This window comes from Kogia breviceps, chromosome 13 (assembly GCF_026419965.1).
Source record: "Kogia breviceps isolate mKogBre1 chromosome 13, mKogBre1 haplotype 1, whole genome shotgun sequence".
Lineage (NCBI taxonomy): Eukaryota > Metazoa > Chordata > Mammalia > Artiodactyla > Physeteridae > Kogia > Kogia breviceps.
In genome coordinates, this window is record NC_081322.1 from 75,086,914 (window position 1) to 75,107,501 (window position 20,588).

The 20,588-nt window shown below is 44.8% G+C and overlaps 1 protein-coding gene across 13 annotated transcripts in view; it reads left to right on the top strand.

Moving 5' to 3' along the window:
• SASH1 (SAM and SH3 domain containing 1) overlaps positions 1-20,588 on the top strand; it is a 668,710-nt gene that overhangs the window by 640,721 nt on the left and 7,401 nt on the right. For all 13 annotated transcript variants that reach the window (XM_067010989.1, XM_067010984.1, XM_059083442.2 and 10 more), the window contains 7 exons: positions 2,432-2,506; positions 4,693-4,836; positions 8,245-8,380; positions 10,016-10,185; positions 10,956-11,165; positions 11,874-12,024; positions 16,837-16,950. In XM_067010989.1, the coding sequence (XP_066867090.1) occupies positions 2,432-2,506; positions 4,693-4,836; positions 8,245-8,380; positions 10,016-10,185; positions 10,956-11,165; positions 11,874-12,024; positions 16,837-16,950 (1,000 nt within the window). The remainder of the gene's footprint in view (positions 1-2,431; positions 2,507-4,692; positions 4,837-8,244; positions 8,381-10,015; positions 10,186-10,955; positions 11,166-11,873; positions 12,025-16,836; positions 16,951-20,588) is intronic.

Here is a 20,588-nt window from a genome sequence, read left to right on the forward strand (position 1 = left end):
CTTTCTTGTTTTCTCTGTTGAAAGAGTGCTGCTTCAAGAACTACCTGATATTACAGAAAAAGTTGGAGATTAGTTCAAGCGGTGCTGACGGTTATATTTTGTTCATCCTCCATTGATAAAGAAGAATCAGTTCCAAATATCTTAGCATGTCACTGGGAGAGGTTTTAGTTGGTAGTTAAGAAAACCAGTCCACTTTTTCCTCTAATCTCCTTATTTTAGGAGACAATGCATGCAGCAGTCATATGAAGACATAAATGAGCTTCTAATTTATTGCAGTTGCAGTTTCCACATAAATTCTTTGTCAGTTATTTCATATGCATCAGAAATAACATGCTGGGCTCCAGTGCTGCAGTCGGTGTTGGAATTCAAAGCAGGGAAGTACAAAAGCCGTAAAATGATGAGGCATCTGGACGCCATACTGTGTCTGTGGAGCCCTGAGTCACAGGAGAGGAACTAGAATAAAATGACTGCCTTTGCAAAAATGAGAAAATGTATTTGGCACTATAAGCTGGAAAGGGAAAGTTAAAGTTAAAAATTAGCCTTGAGAGATGGTCATAACATTGCTTGCAGATTAGGGGATTTGGTGAGTGTTTTTGTTTACAGAGGGCTTTCTCTTTTTATAGAGTAGATATAGGTCCAGTTAAGTTGACTGTAAGGGAAATCAGATTGTCCATTGATATTTTTATATAAAATGAGAATAATGTCCATTGAAAGTTATGTCTGTGGTTGATTATTTAAAACAGCAGCAACAGCTTTGCTGAAGGAGAAAAACAGCTGTGTGATATCCTGAATGTCGGTTATCCTGAAATATAACACTTCTGTATCTCCTGGCCTTTCCTTCTGCTACACCTGCTATCTTTCACTTTTTGGCCCATTCCTGGGATTGCTCTGGTTTTGCATTTGAAGCTCCCAGAAATATAAGGCCCGGAACTAAGCTCCAGTTCTTCATTTGCATATTTAGAGTGTTGACTGAGCCTAAACTTCAATATAACAATTGTCAGGACAAGCTACCAAATTCTCAGTGGGGCCCTCATGAAAAGTAATGGAAGAAACCAACATTCCTAGAGTGTCTGCTTTGTGCCAGGCAGTGCTAGAGGTCTCAAATATAGGCTATAGATAGTATTTTACTAATGAAGAAACCAAAGCTCAGAGAGTTCAGCACTCTACCTGTGGTCACACAGCAAGTTAAGTGGTAGAACCAGGATTCGGATCCCTATCTGTGTGAATCCAAAAACCTAGGCACTCTCCTTCCTGGATGTTTCTACTTTCTTAGTTCAGTTAGTATGTATCTAAGGTGTATTTATTTTTAAAAAGCAATGTTTATAGTATATGTTGTGCTCTTCTGTTCATTTCTTCCTTTTAATAGCTGTTAACTAGAGTTCTCTGAGAAACAGGTAATACAAAATATTGGCACCCAAATCTGTGATTCACATTTTATTACCAATTGCTTATGAAGATAATGGGTGATAATAAAAATTAATGTGCTTTGAGTTCCTCCTTTTTCTTAAAGATTTGGGGGTTGGTGGGGGGAGGTGGTGCTTGAGTAGCTTTTGCTAGAAAAACAGAATTCAAACTACGTTCTGGAAATATAAAAGCACTGAAACATAAGCAGTTCCATAAAGTTTGAAACCAACCGAAAGGACAGTGAAGTTTTCATTCTATCAGTGTTTTTCCTATTGAAATTAAAGTAGTGTGGTCAGAGACAGTCACGGAATCAATCTTTTTCTTTCTGGGCAAATGTGGTGTCCTTATTTCATACACTCTGAGGGAAGGGTCATAAGTAATTAAGTTGGGCAGTTCGATGGGAGAGTTATCAGCATTTTTGGCTAGCTAGGTCAGGGAAGCAGTGAGTGAGTAATCCTCTTGGCCTGATTGGACTCTACTCTAAACATAACCTTTTTCCCTCCATCTCAGCGATTTAAAACTAAACAAAACAAGAGTCCCTCAGAAAAACCTGCTGTCAGTGGCAGGGCTATAGGACTTCACATCTGGGTTTCCAAGACCACTCTGAGCACATGGGTTCCCTAATATATGTTCCCTCATTATCTCTACTGTATGCAGCCAATATTAAGGGGTCTGGAAGGGAAATTTTGTTGCTAAGAGACAGGGAATCTTAGAGCATTTAACACACGTGTGGTTTTTTGGTTGGTGTATTTTTTTTTTTTTTTAACCAGTTGGTTTTTGCCTGTGAAGGGGGTTCTGGACCTTTGGTGTAGGCACAGTTCCAGTGACCTGTGGAAGGGCAAAATGAGTGGTGTCTCCTTATAACATGAATCATGTATTTTTTTCTTCATCATTTCTCGTTTCTTACTCTCATCCTGTAACACGTTTGTGGTTCAGTGACATCCTACAAAAGGGACATGTGTTGGGTTGGTGCATTGCTGGATGATCTTAGCATAACTGGATCGTTGCTCCTCTGCCCTCTCCACAGAGAACCTGCAGTTTTGGAGGATTTGACTTGACAAATCGTTCTCTGCACATTGGCAGTAATAATTCCGACCCATTGGTGAGTATACATCAGAGGGGAAGCGAAAGATTTGGATTCAAGTGATGTGGTTGACATAGCTTCACATTTAGTATCTTTGAGAATCGGTACTGGGTGACCTTTTCCTCGGGATCCTAAATCGCATTTGGAGAGAAGCTCTATTTCCCCATCTTAAAGACTCTTCAAAAAAAAAAAAAAAAAGACTCTTCACAGTCCCACATGGACTGAATGATGACCACCTGTGGCCTCCATCTCTCTCTTTGCAGTAGCATCATTTCTTTTTGTGTGTGTGTGTGTGTGTGTGTGTGTGTGTGTGTGTGGTACGCGGGTCTCTCACTGCTGTGGCCTCTCCCATTGCGGAGCACAGGCTCCGGACGTGCAGGCGCAGCGGCCCTGGCTCACGGGCCCAGCCGCTCCGCGGCACGTGGGATCCTCCCGGACCGGGGCACGAACCCGCGTCCCCTGCATCGGCAGGCGGGCTCTCAACCACTGCGCCACCAGGGAAGCCCAGTAGCATCATTTCTTTAATACCCTGGTTTCCAGGTTTCTTCAAGTCACACGTGCAGATGAGTTTAGATGGTCTTAGTCATTGGTGCACGTGTGCTTTTTGTTCATACTAGTTGCAAGTGCATGTGACTGTTACACATAGGTAGTGCCACAGCATGGAGCCCTGTGATTTGGGTTCCGAGAGTACGTGACAGCATTTCTGAAAACCAGGCTTGTCATAGGCCAAGTGCATAGCCCTACACCAAGCGTAGGTCTTTCTGATCTGGGGTATCCTGAGATGAACCCAGTCCACTTGGGGCCAAAGCAAACCAGACTCCTGAGGGCCAAGGGGACCGCCTCCTCAGACCTGCCACTGGGTCACAGTCTGGGGACAGGTCACCTTCACAGTGTACAGGTTCTCCCTAAGGTTTACTTTCTGAGGTCCCAGAGATGTAGGTGAGTTTTCTGTGTTTTCCCCTTGTGCATTTGTCATGCAGCTGTGAAATTAGGGTTCTGTGCTTTATAGTTGTTATGGTGATGCATTAGCGAAAGCACCCATCTGTGATTTTTTGAAGTGTTTGAGAATTTCCTGGAAGAATAAAACTATTTTATTTGGATATCAAATTCTATTGATTTATAAACCAATAATTTTATGTAGACAATCTTTAAAAAAATAAAAAGTATGATATTTTTCCCCTCAGGGGAATGTTTTGGGTTTTTTTAACGCAAAATAGAATGAAAGGAGACCACAATCCAACTTGTCCAGAAAAGAAGATTTACACAGTCTTAGGAGTTGGCCACACGAAGTGCTACAATGATATAAATCTGATCGGATTCTGGACTTTTTTTTTTTCGGCTGCGTTGGGTCTTCATTGCTGCGCGCGGGCTTTCTCTAGTTGCGGCGAGAGGGGCTACTCTTCACTGCAGCGGGCGGGCGTCTCATTGCGGTGCCTTCTCTTGTTGCAGAGCATGGGCTCTAGGCGCATGAGCTTCAGTAGCTGCAGCACACGGGCTCCGTAGTTGCGGCACGCGGGCCCTAGAGCGCATGCAGGCTTCAGTAGTTGTGGTGCGTGGACTCAGTAATTATGGCTTGCGGGCTCTAGGGTGCATGGGCTTCAGTAGTTGTGGCACGCGGGCTCAGTAGTTGTGGCTCATGGGCTTAGTTGCTCCCCAGCATGTGGGGTCTTCCCAGACCAGGGCTCGAACCCGTGTCCCCTGCGTTGGCAGGTGGATTCTTAACCACTGCACCACCAGGGAAGTCCCCAGATGCTGGACTTCTAACGATTGAGATTTGCCATTTTGTTCTTACCACTTTCTTGGATGATTCATTAGTATTATCCTTTTCTTCTTCCCCGCTGCTGGGATTAAGTGAACATTGGTTAATCTAAATCATTCTTTATTGATAAAATATAGTCCCCTTGGGTATTTAAAATGGTGGGAAAATATGTACCAGGAGAAGAATATACTAAGTTTAAATAAAACAAAGTGACTCACATCCCACTTTAAATAAACAAATAAGCAAAAGCCACTTAGTCAATAGCTTTTAATTTTTAATCAAAAAGATAAATAACATAGCACTGAGTTAACATAAGAAAAATGTGGAGATCCTGGAGCATGCCAATGTTTTGCTGAGAGATAGGACATTCCCGGTTTGAATAATAAAACCTGTTTGGGGGCTTCATTTTCTGTGATTAAGATACTTATAACATTTTATTTTGCAGGGTAAAGAAGGAGATTTTGTGTATAAAGAAGTAATCAAATCACCTACCGCCTCCCGAATCTCTCTTGGAAAAAAGGTGAAATCAGTGAAAGAGACAATGAGGAAGAGAATGTCTAAAAAATACAGCAGTTCTGTCTCTGAGCAGGTATGTGACGGCCGAGCAAAAAGCCCCCTTGGTTCTTCCCAACAACAAGAAAAGCTGAGGATTGTTGGTCTGAGATTTTAAATGGTGCTAAATATATTCACAGGCATTAACCAGGCTCCAGACCATGCTCGGTTTATGTAGACAACATTGGATTCAGCAAATATTTATTAAGCGCTTAGGGTCGCCCGAGCACCAGGTGTGGTGCTGAGAATACAAAGCAGGCCCTGACTTCTGTGTACAGATGAGAGAAAAAGACAGACATGTAAAGAAATGATTATTGTTTAATGCAATAAGCACTAAAAATTAGAACACAAAGGAAGGATTTTATTTTCTAAAATTCCTTGCTCCAAAATGGATGTCACCAGAATCAAACCTTAAAAAGACACTCAAGTTTTCTTAGACTTTTCAAATAAATGTAGCATAAGTTGTTCTTAGCAGCACGTGGCAAGTCTGAGAAGTAAAGTCAGAAAGTGCTTCCTGGCTGCAAGACTTACACAGTAATTGTGTTTATGCAGACTTTAAGACATCACAGAATTGACACCACTCCCTTCTCCAATTCTATAAGTTCATCTCTAAGAACATAACCTTCTTTTTATGGGTCTTATTTTTATGGGTGAAGGGAACAAAGACACCTGGAAAGCTGGGCCTGAGATCATTTTGACCATTAGATTTTCAAAACGCTCTGCTCTGGCACCTTTATAGTATGCATTCTGTAGTCTGTTGAAGGTCTCCGTTTGTGAGCTGTTTGTCTACTTGAAATATGTAGGTAATGCTGCTTTATCTACCAAATAGAACAGCAGGGAAAGCGGGCATTTTTGCTCAGCTGCTGCCCTCTGGTGGACATGGTGAGCTAAAAACCAAGCATTCCCCCCGTTTGAATCACTCTGAGCGCCAGCTAGCCAGCCTCCCGCACTGTGCGTCAAACAAAGCCTGCACATCTTCAGCTTATTACAGTGGTTCTCGTGGGGTTGATTTTGCTCCCTCACCAACCCCAGGGGCATTGGCTAGGGACATTTTTAATAGTGGCAGTGGGTTAGAGTGGGGTGGCATTGGGTGCTGCTGGCATCTGGAGGATAGAGGTCAGGGATGCCTCTTACGATGCACGGGACAGTCCACGAGAACAAAGAATTAACCATGCAAAGTGCTGAGACTGCTCAGGGTGAGAAACTGGCCGGTTAGACCTGCAGCGGAAGTCTGGCTGCCGCCAGTATCTCTTCTCCACGAATATTTTCCTTAATCTTTTCGTTTCTTGTCCCTATGGGTGTGGGAGTGATGGTGATTCTATATTTCTGCCCAGCAGTGAAGCAAGCTGTGCACACTCGAGTGAGACAGACATCATGCCAGTGAAAGCAGTGCCACGAATTAAAGCACTTTATTTAGTTGGCTTTTCCCCCAAATTGAAACATCTACTAAAAGCTCTTATAAACTTACATTCCTGGGGGTCTTCTGCTTCGTGGACCATGAGCATCGAACTTTCATGTCATTTTGAGCATTTTTCTGTAATTTGACTACTATATAGATGTTATAGATGTCTTGTAGTTTTAGTTCTGTTTTTTTTTTTTTTTGCGGTACGCGGGCCTCTCACTGTTGTGGCTTCTCCCGCTGCGGAGCACAGGCTCCGGACGCGCAGGCTCAGCGGCCACGGCTCACGGGCCCAGCCGCTCCGCGGCATGTGGGATCTTCCCGGACCGGGGCACGAACCCGTGTCTCCTGCATCGGCAGGCGGACTCTCAACCACTGTGCCACCAGGGAAGCCCTAGTTCTGTTTTTTTTTTAAAGCGGTCGTTTCACATAGTCAAAAAAAGAAGGAATCATGATAATGCTTTTTAGAGAGAGGAAATAAATATTGTAAGGCTTTTAAAAAAAACTTTTTATCAAAGACACCGACTGTTTTAGTAAGGATTTTTATCTGCTCTGTTCCTGCTATATGCCCAGCCTCTGAAATGGTACCTCTTCTTGTAATCAATAAATATGTGATGAATAAATTAATAATTTTAAAAAGCATTTGTGAACATACAGTAGCAGAGATGTGTATTTCATATTGCTGTTTTTCAGACTGGGAGGTTTTTTTCAGAAGCATAAAACCTTTAAAAAAGATTTTAATTGGAAAGGTGGCTCATTTTATGATTCAGAAAAGAGGAATGAAAACCTCAGGAATTCATCCTTTGCAGCTTCAGTAACTTCCTAATGGTGCACCTCTGTTTGTAGTTGTTGAGGTTGTTTGCTCGCTTTCCTTAAATGTAAAGCAGAAGTGTGTTTGGGACCAGAAGCTGCCCTTTCTATTGTCCTTAAATGTTTGCAGGGCCCTGCAGAATCTCATCAAAGCCCTTCTGATGATTCGGCACTGTGCAAATAACAGGCTTCCGTTAGAGGGTTTTGTGTTCACGTGGCTGTGTAACATGCCAGAGAGCTGTTCTCTTTGGGCCAGTAAACCGTTCTGACTGCAGACTTCTTAAAGTGTGATACTGTCTATCTATTCGCACCTCAAATCAAATGAGCGTGCTATAGGTACCTGTGCAGATGCGGGGCTGTCCACCCCAAAAGTGAGAAGTACTGCTGGGTCACTACTGTCAGCATTCTGATCTAAAAGGGTCTTTCCAGCTGTTTATTAACAACAGAAGAAGAAGTGAAAGAAGCTAAAATCGTAGGGTGACTTGGGAAATTGTATTATAGACAGAAAAATGGTATGTTTGCTGTCCAGCTGACTCTTGAACAACCCAGGTTTTGAACTGCATAGGTCCACTCACAGGTGGATTTTTTCAATAGTAAATGCTACAGTACTACACGATCTGTGGTTGTCTGACTCCACAGATGCAGAGCTGCAGATAAGGAAGGCCAACTGCAAAGCTGGTCGGCGCCCCTAACCCCCCCCGTGTTGTTCAAGGGTCAACTTTATATCTGGGTCCTAAGTTGGCATTTTATTGGCCAATTTTAGTAATTTGTGTAAACAGAAATATAAGAATCTGGGCTGTGTGTGTGTGTGTGTAAATGTTTCCCTTCAAGTAGATTAAATATTCTCTGATGATACTTCCTAATACTACATTACTAGTGGGTTGTATCTGATCTACATTTGAAGTCCAGTGTTATTACTGAACTAGGGAGTATACTAAGAGTCGCTAAGCCTTTAACGAAATGTCTTGTCTACAAGGTAGATAGATAGATTCTTTTCAAAAATATCCATTTGAGCATGAAAAATACTTTTTGAGTGTTTTATTAATAGTTACATGAGCCACAACTTTAAAATGAAGCAAGCATTTAGATTAAAAAGGAAGGTACATTTTGGGTAAAGAATCAGACTTGGGTGTAAAGATGGATTTGACTGATTTCGTTGAGGGCTAAACTGCTGTGAATTACAAAAGGACCCCCATCCACTCTGGTGAAACATAATTTTGTCAAAACCCCTTTCAGGATTCAGGCCTTGATGGAATGCCGGGCTCCCCTCCATCCTCTCAGCCTGACAGCGAACACATGGACAAGCCCAAGCTCAAAGCCGGAGGTTCTGTGGAGAGTCTGCGGAGTTCTCTGAGCGGTCAGAGCTCAATGAGTACGTCTAGTTTGCAAACGTAGATGATTTCCTTGGAGTCAAAATCAGACTTTTACTGAGTGTCAGGTTCAGGCAATTTAAAGATATATTAGACCAAGTTCTTACCCTTAAGGTGCTGTTACAGAGACAGACCTGCAAACTAGCTGGCCCTAGAGTCCTATTTGTTTAGTGGTTGATGTCTAGCAGTGCCACAAAAGAGGGGGTAATGATTTTGGTTGGAGGAGAGAGGGAAAGCGCGCCAGCAGAAGATCTGGAGACTGGAGGGGAGTAGGTCAAGGGGAAGGGCTCATGAAGATGAGCAGCAAATTGAGAGGAGAGGACCAGGGCTCTGCTGCGCACACGCTGCTCTCCTGACCCCTGGGGGCATCCTCCACCTACAGCAGTAATTAATTAGCAATCCTCTGACCGCTTTTTTGTCTTACAGATTTTGGTAAAAATCTCTCATCTGTGCATTGCCCCCTGCCATTTTCCTTGTCATAGTGAATCCAATTCCTTTGTTAGCATTTTAGTGGGGGGTTAATAAAAGAGAAGACAGATGCTTCTCTTCAGTCTCCAATCCTTAATCAGAAACATTTTATACAGAATTCAACACAATAATGTAATGTTATTTTTCCCTGATGCATTTCGGGTAGCGGGAAATGCCAATAATTCTCTTCTGGCTTGACAAAGCTATGCCTTCATAACTTTTATGAATACAAAATGTTGATTAAAACATTATTATCAGGGCAATAAAATAATCAACTAAGAAACAGGAAAAAAAATAATAATAAGAGGAGAAGAGAACGACAGATGTCCCTGAAACAAATGCTGTGCAACCACTCCCGGTCCAATGGTGGTGTCTGCTGAATGCTTATGGGGGAAGAGACCAAGTTTAAACTCACTACTTTAAAAGCATTTGGCCTTGAGCAAGTTACCTGACCTCTTTAAGTTTCCTCATCTGTAAAATGGGGTAAAAATAGCAAGCCTGACAAATGAGAGGTTATGAATGTTAAGGATGGTGTCCTGCATCAGGGAGTCTCGGTGTCACCTGGATTCCCTGGTCATAAAGATAACTTGATGGAGGCCCCTGTCTGATTAGGGGCTTGATTAGGGAGAACAGTCAGAAAACTCAGATCTTCCCCTGGACTCTGCTCTGGTCCTGACATTTGGCTGTGTCTCATGACTTCCCTCCTCTGGCCCTTACCTTCCTAGCCTGTGATGCCTTCTTTTTTTAAAAAAAAAAAAAAATTTATTTATTTATTTTTGGCTGCATTGGGTCTTCGTTGCTGCGCGCGGGCTTTCTCTAGTTGCGGCCAGCGGGGGCTACTCTTCGTTGCGGTGCGCGGGCTTCTCGTTGCGGTGGCTTCTCTTGTTGCGGAGCACGGGCTCTAGGCACTCGGGCTTCAGTAGCCGTGGCACACGGGCTCAGTAGTTAGGGCTCGCGGACTCTAGAGCGCAGGCTCAGTAGTTGTGGCGCACGGGCTTAGTTGCTCCGAGGCATGTGGCATCTTCCCAGACCAGGGCTCGAACCTGTGTCCCTTGCATTGGCAGGCGGATTCTTAACCACTGCGCTACCAGGGAAGCCCCTTCAGTGCCTTCAGCTTTGCTGTTCCGGAAATCGGTATTGACCCGTGTTCTGCCTTTTTTCCTGTACAGGTGGTCAAACAGTGAGCACCACCGATTCCTCGACCAGCAACAGGGAGAGTGTTAAGTCGGAAGACGGTGATGACGAGGAGCCCCCGTACCGGGGCCCGTTCTGTGGGCGCGCCAGGGTGCACACCGACTTCACGCCCAGCCCCTATGACACAGACTCACTCAAGCTCAAGGTGTGTGTCTGCCTGGCCTTGGAGCAGTGACACTGGGTGCCTTGTTGCCTTAAGAGCTGTTCTCTTCTCCTTGCTGTTAAATGCTGGGCTGTTGCGGTGCAGACTGGCCAGTGTCTCTGCTACCTTGATAAGCCGGTCTCCTCTGTAGTGGAAAGTGACACAGAGAACCAGCCAGCATTTGGGGATGGAGGAGGGCCTTGGGTTCATCCTGTGTTGTCACCGCCTCATCCCTCTGGCCCTGTCCTCTGACCTCAGCTTCCCTCCAGAATTCCTGTGGCCCTCCAGCCTCCAGTCTCTGTGCTTTCACCAACTGAAGAGACATGACCGGCTTCTCTTGTGTGATCAGTGACATTCATATGGGACAGAGGGGGTTCCACGAAATGTATGAAGCGATTACAGGACAGCAGTTGCCACTGACATCTGATTGGTGGGAATTCTTTTTCTAAGAAGTAGGTGCTCTCTAGGTAAAGGCAGGGCATTTAGCGAGCCAGGTGCCCACCCAGCCCTGAGCCCTGGTGGACACCTCGGTCCACTGTCCTGTGGTGCAGGAGGCCAGAGGGGATGGGACCTTGGGCCTCCATGCGATCCGGCACGGTCAGGAGTGCTCTGTCCGGTATCTGCCAGACTCCCAATCGTAGCAGGTGACTCGTGGAGCCCTGATTCTGGTCTTCATAGTGTCTTCACAGGCCTGTGATTAACGCTTCTGATTGACAGATGGTTCACGCTTGGAAATGTACCTAACGGAAAGATCTTTGTTCCCTGGGCCACAGAAAGGAGACATCATTGATATAATCAGCAAACCCCCCATGGGCACCTGGATGGGCCTGCTGAACAACAAGGTGGGGACATTCAAATTCATCTACGTGGACGTGCTCAACGAGGAAGAGGAGAAGCCCAAGCGGCCCACCAGGAGGAGGAGGAAAGGAAGACCCCCCCAGCCCAAGTCGGTGGAGGATCTCCTGGATCGCATCAACCTCAAAGTTAGTTCCGTCCTGTCCTGGTCCCACATCTGCTACGATGAGTACCCATTATCCTACAGAAATAGTTACCAGCACCGTGACCGTGCCCTTGACCTCCGCTGGGGGTGGTAGCATAAACTCCAGGTCGAAATTCTCTCCTAGTCCAAAGAGCAGCTTTCAGAGAGCTGTGAGCTTCAAGCCACTACCAGGAAGGGCTGTAAGCACAAACTCCTGGCGCCCTGGTTGCCTTCTCAGAGGCCGTAAGGATTCTCCCTTCCACCCTCTCTCCCACTATTACTCCCGGCATCTAGCGGGGTGGGTCTACATGGTAGATTCTGTTTCCTCCTTGCAAAACTGTCTTGCTACTGAGGAAGTCACAGGTCTCTATGAGCTGGATTTCAGTAGCTCGAAATGAAAGAAGAGTCTCCTCTGCCGCGCACTGGGTGGCGTTACAGGCTTCAGCTCACAGCAAGGGCACAATTAAAATGCAAGCCAGTGGAGTCCATCTCAGCCTGCAGTGTCAATCTTCTTAACGCCTGAAGAATGAAGTGCCCCGCCTGCCCACTAAGCTGTAGGACTGGGAGGTACAGACTGTGCTACAAAGGATACTTACTAATTTTTGAACTAGCATAAAAATGACTCTGGAAAAAGAGTTTAGGGGTTTGAGGCCGGTCGGTCGTGGATCCCGTGGCTGGGCTGCTGACTCGCTTCTGTCTTGTTTCCCTCCAGGAGCACATGCCCACTTTCCTGTTCAATGGATATGAAGATCTGGACACCTTTAAGCTCCTGGAGGAGGAAGACTTGGACGAGTTAAATATCAGGGACCCAGAGCACAGAGCTGTCCTCTTGACAGCCGTGGAGCTGCTACAGGAGTATGACAGTAAGTCCTTCCCAGCACAGACGTGTTCGCTGTTAGATCCGCCACATTCTCAGGTCACCAGCAGGCGTCCCATAAGCTGCGAGCATATGCTTAGGTCCTTGGAGTCACTCATTCGATCCTACTCTTTCCAAAGCCAAGGTCAACTTTGTACTATGTCAGATAGCAAAAAGACATAGATTCCCAAAGCAGACCTTCCTGCCAATGCAGGAGCGAAAGAAAACCTTACTAGCCTATACCTTCCTGGCATGTTTCTAGGTAATCGTGGAGCAAGATGCTCCTCTGAGTGACTGAGAATTGAATTTCAATTTTCTTAAGACACACGGTTCCTGCCACCTTGGGGGCTGGTGGGATGTGCAGCCCTCAGGAGGTCATGGGATACCTGGGCACAAGAGTAACTGACCAACTGGGAGTATCTTGCCCCAAGGGTTAATTACTTCTCAGAGCACACGAGGAGTTGTTTTCTGATTGAATAGGTTAATTAATGAATAAATGAAATTCATCAGCTTGCGTTAAAGAAGCAGGAAATAATCTCAAGTGAATATGTAGAGCAGAGAATTCCATGCTGCGATTTCTCAGCTAAAATGATAGCTCATTTTTACAACCCATGAAGAGAATTTAGTGACCTCACAGCTTTCATGTAGTCTATTTGAATATACTGTGTCCTTTGCTCCATTAACCCAGTCTTACCTTGCTCTTTATTCTTCAGTCTGACATCAGAAATATTCCTGAAATTATTCATCACGAAGTGGGGAGTAACCTTGCCAGTTATTGAATTCAAATGCATTTTCTTTCAAATGCTCTGCTTCAGGGATAGCGGTAACTAATAGCATTTCCATTGCTAATAGACACACCAAAACCATGGTGAATGGTGGGGAAGAAAGTTGTACATTACTGAATGTATCAGGCCCAAGAGACATGGAAGCAAGTGTCTCAGAGCAGTTAAATTCACATCTGCTTAATAAGTCCTCCCTCTAAATTAACTGATGACACACCATCAAAGAGATGCCTAAACCCTAGATAAACACACTGCCTTCAGGGATAGATTTGGAGGGAATTGTGTTTCGTAGTTAACATCACTTTATAACCTGGTCGCTTTAGTATTGGAGTTCCCCAGGAAACACCTGGGGATCTGTGGCCAGGTTGTGTCAGAGCCTGGCCCAGTGCCTGGAGTGGCCGACCAGCTATATTAATATCAATTAACGTTCAGTCATCTAGTCTCCTGGACCACATCTGCTCTGTAAAATAGCTCATTTGCTCTTCCTCAGCCACGGAGAGCGGCTGGTTTATAAACTCCATCCATTGCGTTTCCTTTAGCATTCAGGCAGAGGAGGAGCAAAGCTAAATTCTGAGTATAAGGTGCAGGGCCTGTCTCTGTCATGCCACAAGGGCTAAGACTCCTTGTCCCTCCTGGGATCATGTCCTGAGGTGTGCACTTAGGCATGTTTTATAGGAGGGCGTCTTTGCACCTCTTGATGCTCACTCACAAGTCTAAGGAAGGCTCTTTGCCTCTTCGTAAATCCCATTTTGAATCTGTGCTGTGCCACTGTATAGAACATCCCGCATACATAAATTGGTACTTCTTTTTTTTTTTTTTTTTTTTTCGGTACTTGGGCCTCTCACTGTTGTGGCCTCTCCCACTGCGGAGCACAGGCGCCAGGCGCGCAGGCTCAGCGGCCATGGCTCACGGGCCCAGCCGCTCCGCGGCATGTGGGATCCTCCCGTACCGGGGCACGAACCCGTGTCCCCTGCATCGGCAGGCGGACTCTTAACCACTGCCCCACCAGGGAAGCCTGGTACTTCTTTTTAGTAGTTCTAAAACAAAGGCTTCCAGGGCTCAGGGGTGCTGGTGAACACCAAGAGCCTGGATGCAGGATTATCCTAGGATTAGAAGATTCTACATTCAGCGCTTTTAAATTCATTGTGTTTAAGAAGTACTCTAAGCAACTGATACCTTAGAGAAACACAATAAATTTCTGGCAGACTGGACAGATCCAGAGACGTGCTGAGATCTGAGAGATCTTGCACATCTTCCAGCTCAGCCCCCCACACGAGCAAGAGGCACGTCTGCATCACTGCTTGGCACTCCGACGGGTCCAGCTTCTCTCATTGCATCTGTGCACGGGGAATGCCAGCCCTCCTGCAGGGTTCCATTTGGAAAAGACTCTCATTGTCCAGGGGGCAGTTCTTTCTACTGATCCCAGATCCACTCTTCTAGGTCTGCCAGATGAAAGCTCTCGTTTAACAAAATCATTTTCATAAGAAGAAGAACTTTAATCAGGAATTATTTCAAATATGCAGGAAAGCACAGAGAAAAATAAAACAAATCCACATACCACTTCCTAAATCCATGTAAAGTTAACATTTTGTCATATTTACTTCCGTGCTTATTTTTTAAAGACGTAAGTGTTGCGAGCCCATTGGAAGGCCTGCTATCCAAGAATCCCATCCCTTTCCCTTCTTCTTTTCCAAGGTAACTATGCTCCAGAAAAATGGCACATGTCCTCGCACATAAGCACCTTTTGATGTCTGGATGTCTCCTCAATGTCTTAGCATATTCTTTCTCCGTGTGTGTGTGTGTGTGTGTGTGTGTGTGTGTGTGTGTGTGTGTTGAGATGGGGTTGGGGAGAGCTTTAGTCCAAATTCAGGTCATGTCCAAATGGAGTATTGGCCCCACAACCCAGTCCTTCGCTCTTACTTGACTGTGAGAATGTTCGTGATTCCAGCTCCCCTTGTTTCTCGTCCTTTGTGCCTTGGCATTAATTCTAGTGAGTATGGGGTGCGGGGAGGATGTGGCCTTGAATGTGCAGAACATCTAAGAGGTGCCCCGCCTCTTCATTCTCCCTAATGAAGAAGGACAACCTACTGGCGAAACACTAGCTTTTAGTTTTAGGGAATTTTGCTAAATTTGTTGGGTTCCTGCAAGTAGCTGCTGATTGGATCTTTCAGGAAGAAAGTGGCTCTAGTCCCTTGAATAGGCCTCATGATTTTATGGATTGAACTGCGGTTTTCAGGCAATGCAAGGGACCCCTTCACTCCCCGTAATAACTTCAGGTATCGTGCTGTGTGGTGAGGCTGGCATCCCGAAAGATGCAGGCACAGTCTGCATTTTCCTGCAGTGGCAGGGACAAGTCTTCTGTTTTAGTCCCGTCGGTCAGCCCTTTGGAGTCTGGCCGCTGCAATACACTGAACTATCTCGCCAAGGACAAACTGCATTGATTCCTCTTCCTGGGTTGTAATTGATAGCTCCAAGCCCTCATTTTATAAGTATCATTTTCCAAAATAACATGCTAGGCTAGAACAAAGGCCATTCCAAATCCACAGACTCCTCCACACAATGAGGACACCACTCTAGAATGTTCCACTTTCGGTGTGGGGGAGGGGAAAGGGTTTTTCTCTTTTGCCTCCAAGTAGTTAATTTTTCATTAATCACTTTAAAAATAGCATTTCTTAACTTGGTGCTCTAATTTAAGGGCTTGTTCCACCATGATTTCTGTCATAAAATGCTTTCCATGTGAGACATACAAAGAGGAAGTGGTCAATGGACAGTAGGGATGGCAGCCCTCAGCCTTCCCGCAATTTTTTTTTAATGACCCAAGAAAAGGCATCAGATTTCTGGTTTATTGATTTAGAGAGTGTGTGTGTGTGTGTGTGTGTGTGTGTGTGTGTGTGTGTGTGTGTGGTGGGGGGAGGCGAAGTGAAGAGAAAGAAAAGTAAATTAAAGCTATTCATCGTCAACTACTTATTTTAGGTAGAAAATGTTTTCTTGGTTTCCATTTTTATCGACCAAGCATTTAGTCTGCATAATGACTGAAAGACAGTCTTCCTGTAACTTTGAACCTACATAAGGCCAGCCATGCCCTCTTTATAGAGTGTGCAGAGTGACACAGCTGGGGTAGTGAAGGCCCACATGATTTCCCATGTGATCGGCTCTAGGCCGACTTTCAACAGAAAACATCTGATGCTTCTCTCTAGAAGGATTCCTTAGGATGAGAATGTTCAGCCTTCCGTCTTCCACCTTCAGGGTATTCTGTACTCAGTTTCCAAGTTGGAGGGTGTTTTGAGCTTTCCATATCTTGCCCTTTGTGTGCAGGGTATAGAGATGCTGACCCAAGACAAAGAGAGAAGCAAAAAGGAGAGAAAACTCCCTAACCTATTCCAAATAACAGTAGCAAAAGGATTTGCCCCTGGCCCCTCATCAGCTTAGGGGTTTATGTCCCCCTTATGTCAGCCTCGCTCCCTTTGAGATGATACGAGAGCCAGTACGCATCACAGAGGGTTAAAAATGCTCCTAAATGCTAATAAAATTTGATGGTTTATTTGACACTCACTTTATATTAGCTCCCAAATTTGGAGAGCTGGGAACAAATAAATTGAAACACAAATCTTCTAGATCTCTAATATTAAAGTATACGGCGCAATTCGTCCTTGTGAAAAAGGCATTCATTCAGTCTCTGCTTCTACTTGGTGGTACCACCCCTCAGAAAGGACTGTGGTTACTCTCCCCCCACTTTTGACGTGATGCTCTGAATTTCTCCTCTCCCTGGTTGGCCTGAGGGTAACTTAAAAGGCATTGATGTATTTCAGCTATGTCCTCTCTCTACAAACTTACCTTCCAGTGATACTTGATTTGAAAAGTGTTCTGATCTCACTCGTTCATTTTTATCTCATTTACTTTAAACTAATTTGTTTTCTTCCAAAGTCCAAGGCTTCAAAATGTATTGTCAGAACTGAGGTTAAAATTGGGATGCAGTTGATTTGGAGCCTGCTTTTCATTCCTCTTACGAACCCATGCTATGTGTTCATCTTCTTTAGGTAACAGCGACCAGTCCGGATCCCAGGAGAAGCTGCTTGTTGACAGCCAGGGCTTGAGTGGATGCTCTCCACGAGACTCAGGATGCTATGAAAGCAGTGAGAACTTGGAAAACGGTACTGTCAGCACAAATAATCATGAATGCATCTTCATACGCAAGACTTCTGGGCCATTTCTTGACATCTGTACTTTGGCTAATGACTGTCTTTCTTCCTCAGCCTGAGCCATTGCTTTTGGAAAAACTCGCCACTTGCGGTGGCTTCTCTTGTTGCGGAGCACGGGCTCTAGGCACGCGGGCTCAGTAGTTGTGGCTCATGAGTTCTGGAGCGCAGGCTCGGTAGTTGTGGCACACGGGCTTAGTTGCTCTGCGGCATGTGGGATCTTCCCGGACCAGGGATCAAACCTGTGTCCCCTGCATTGGCAGGCGGATTCTTAACTAGTGTGCCACGAGGGAAGTCCTCCTCCTTACTTCTTAAATGATAATGTGAGTTGTTTTTTTTTTTTAATAGATTATTCTAAGACAAATTAATAATATATTAAAAATACCTAGCACTTTGTAAACACTGATTATGAATGAGGCAGTGGGCTAGGTGCACATGTATGCCGTTGCTAATTATCACTCAGATCCTGCAGTGCATATTTTATAGATGAGGATGCTAAAGAGAGATTAAAAAATAACTGAAGCCCTTGTTCTTTTCCTCTTGGCACCACTCTGACTCATAATAATAGGCTCTCAGTCAATGGTAGACAATATTTTAGACCTGATTTTCCAATACCATAAGCGTTTTCAAGTCCATACTCTAACTACTTAACGTCACCATACATCAGCCAGGGGTATCGGGGCTTAGTTGAACTTCAAGCCAGAAGGGATTTAGTTTGTATGTTATCATAAGTACTTTCACAAACCATGGATTAGATGAAAATAGGTGGACCTATTTTGGGAACAAGGCAAAAGGCAACATGTACCATAAAAGGTCCCTTTGTCTATTTGTTTGCTTATTTATTCTGAAGAGCAAGAATATCCCAGTTCTTGGGACTGTCATCTGTGAGTCTCTCATTTCAATATGAGGATTTTGAGGAGCCCTGCTGAGAACATGATGCAGAGTCAGGGCATGAAGGTGTGGTTCCTTCAGTATCATCATCATCCCTCACCTCAAGTTTTCTTAAATAGACAGTAAAGCCTGAGCAGGGGTGGCCCTCGGTGTTGGGACACTGCCCTGGGAAAACAGGCATGCTCGTTAGTTCAGGGATCGCAGTTGCACGATGACTCCTTCCATAAACAGATAGATTGGCATTGACATATATACACTAATATGTATAAAATGGATTAACCAATAAGAACCTGCTGTATAAAAAAGAAATAAAATTCTAAAATTCAAAAAACAGATAGATCCTGGCAGCAGTATATCATTACAGTATGAAAATATCTAAATTCATATTAAAATAATGTGAAAAGTCTATTCAAACATTTCTTCATTTTTATGAAAGCTAGATCGCTGAATGAAGGGTATATAATTAAATCTTAAAGAGCACATTTTTGTTTTAAAAAAATATCTCAAAACTTCAGACCAGCTAGACAGAAAGAATGTAATACCCACATCCAATATGGTACTTCCTTTCTCCCTGCAGACAGCATGACTGGGGGCTCAGAGTTATGTCCCCCAAACTTCACAGCACTGGGCCAGCCCTCCTCATGGTCTAGTTTTGGGAAGTTATTGGAGAATGTGTATTTTTGGCTCCCCTACCCACTACAAATGTGGACTCAGTTTGAATCAGTGGTATACTTACATCCTCCATAGTTATGTGCACACAGAAGACATCTACTAAACAGATTCTGGAACAATAGGATCAACCATAAATTTCACTTTGAAAAGCAGCATAAACATATACAGTGAAGATATGAAATTGACGGAAGTCCACAATTCAAACCAACCGAAAGCACTTGAAAAGCAAGATGTTTTCAAAATAGATTTGACATTTCTCCCCCCCCCCCGCCCCATCTTTTCTGCTTTGTCCACATAACAGTTAAGGACATGGTACCTCCCCACCTTTGTTTTCTCAAACATTAAACCGAGCTGCACGATTTTGTCCTAGTTTTACTAGGAGAGTATTTTCACCGAGTGGAGAAATAAACGCAAGGTTTACGGAAGCAGTCCCTCTTAGGCAGTTCGTAACTTCTGGTTCAGAAGCTCATGCTGCCTAAGGCCCTGGGTTTTAACTGTGGTCTGCGGGGTCCCGAGGATGGGGGCCTTGGTGCCGGTGTGTGGGCCTGGGCCTTGAGAAACCTCCACACTTCAGCTTTGATCTGTTTTGTAAACGAAGCCTCATGAAAAAGGATCCTCCTGCTTTGAAAAGTACGGATTTTAAAAGTGCGGTGTTCTGAAAAAAGACCGTTCTCTGACCATCGTGCACGCGGTGCTAATCTTTTCCTTTCTGACTTCTTCGCCGTTCTCGCTTCTAGTTAGCCTCTGCTGACTTCTGTGTGAGGTGAATAAATTCCATCTAAAATACCAGCAGCCATAACACCTAAATTGTGTGTCTCCTATGTCCTCTTCTCTTTGCAGTAAAACACATTTGAGTGTTGGGAACCATTAGGTCCATAAGGAAAACGGCTTACCAAGTAGACCATGCATCAGGGTCACACGAGCAGCAGCCGCACGGCCTGAGGACAGAGCGGTTTCGGAGGGAGAGGGCCATTTGAGGGCCGCATGCCTTGTTTGTCGCTTCCCTGTCCTAACGGTCGGAAAGCAGTCCGTAGGAAATTCAGACAGCTTACTTGTCTCAAACAGAAGAGGAATCTTAAGTGGATTGGGGTCAGGTGCACTCAGGGTTACCATGGGTGGCTCTGTTCACCAGACAGCAGTAGCAATTAGTATCAGTCAACAGTTGTCAACTAAGTAGACGGACTGGTTGATAAGTTCAGTTATCAGTCTGACAGTCATTTTATTTTAATCAGGTCTATCGCTTCTGTGGCAATTAGAACCATATCAGTATCTAACAGATCGTCTGTGGCGACATACTCACTTCAGCTTGTTTACTCATTTGTACCAAGGTTGGCTGACTGTTTCTCGGGCACCTTTGTTTTACACACCTGAGCAAAGCACAAAGTCGGGAGGGCTTGGAAGGTTTGGGAATTCAGCGGTCACCAGTGAACCTCGGGGAATACCATTTAAAGAACGTGTCCCGGGCTTCCCTGGTGGCGCAGTGGTTGAGAGTCCGCCTGCCGATGCAGGAGACACGGGTTCGTGCCCTGGTCCGGGAGGATCCCACATGCCGCGGAGCAACTAAGCCCGTGAGCCATGGCCGCTGAGCCTGCGCGTCCGGAGCCTGTGCTCCGCAACGGGAGAGGCCACAACAGTGAGAGGCCCGCATACCGCAAAAAAAAAAAAAAAAAAAAAAAAAGAACGTGTCCCAGAATTCAGTCCTCTCTCTTCTTTGCAACCATGGTCTTAGGAAACTGTACTCCCTAAACAGAAATCCCATCAGTGTGCTTCCTAAATGGGGTGTGGGTGTGCCTTGTTCCACACTGACTGCTGCTGCGAACAGACATTAGGCCTAGATTTATTTTATTGCCTGACACAGCATATTTTCTTTCCACATAACTCAATTAACTTTCATCTCCCTGAGTCCTTTAATAAGACTAAGAATTCTTTCTGAAAATAAACATGGGACCACAATAACTCTGCATCACCAGTGGTGATTTTATGTCCTTAGTGTAATTCAACAGTGGGATGTAAGAGCTGGAGATTTCAAT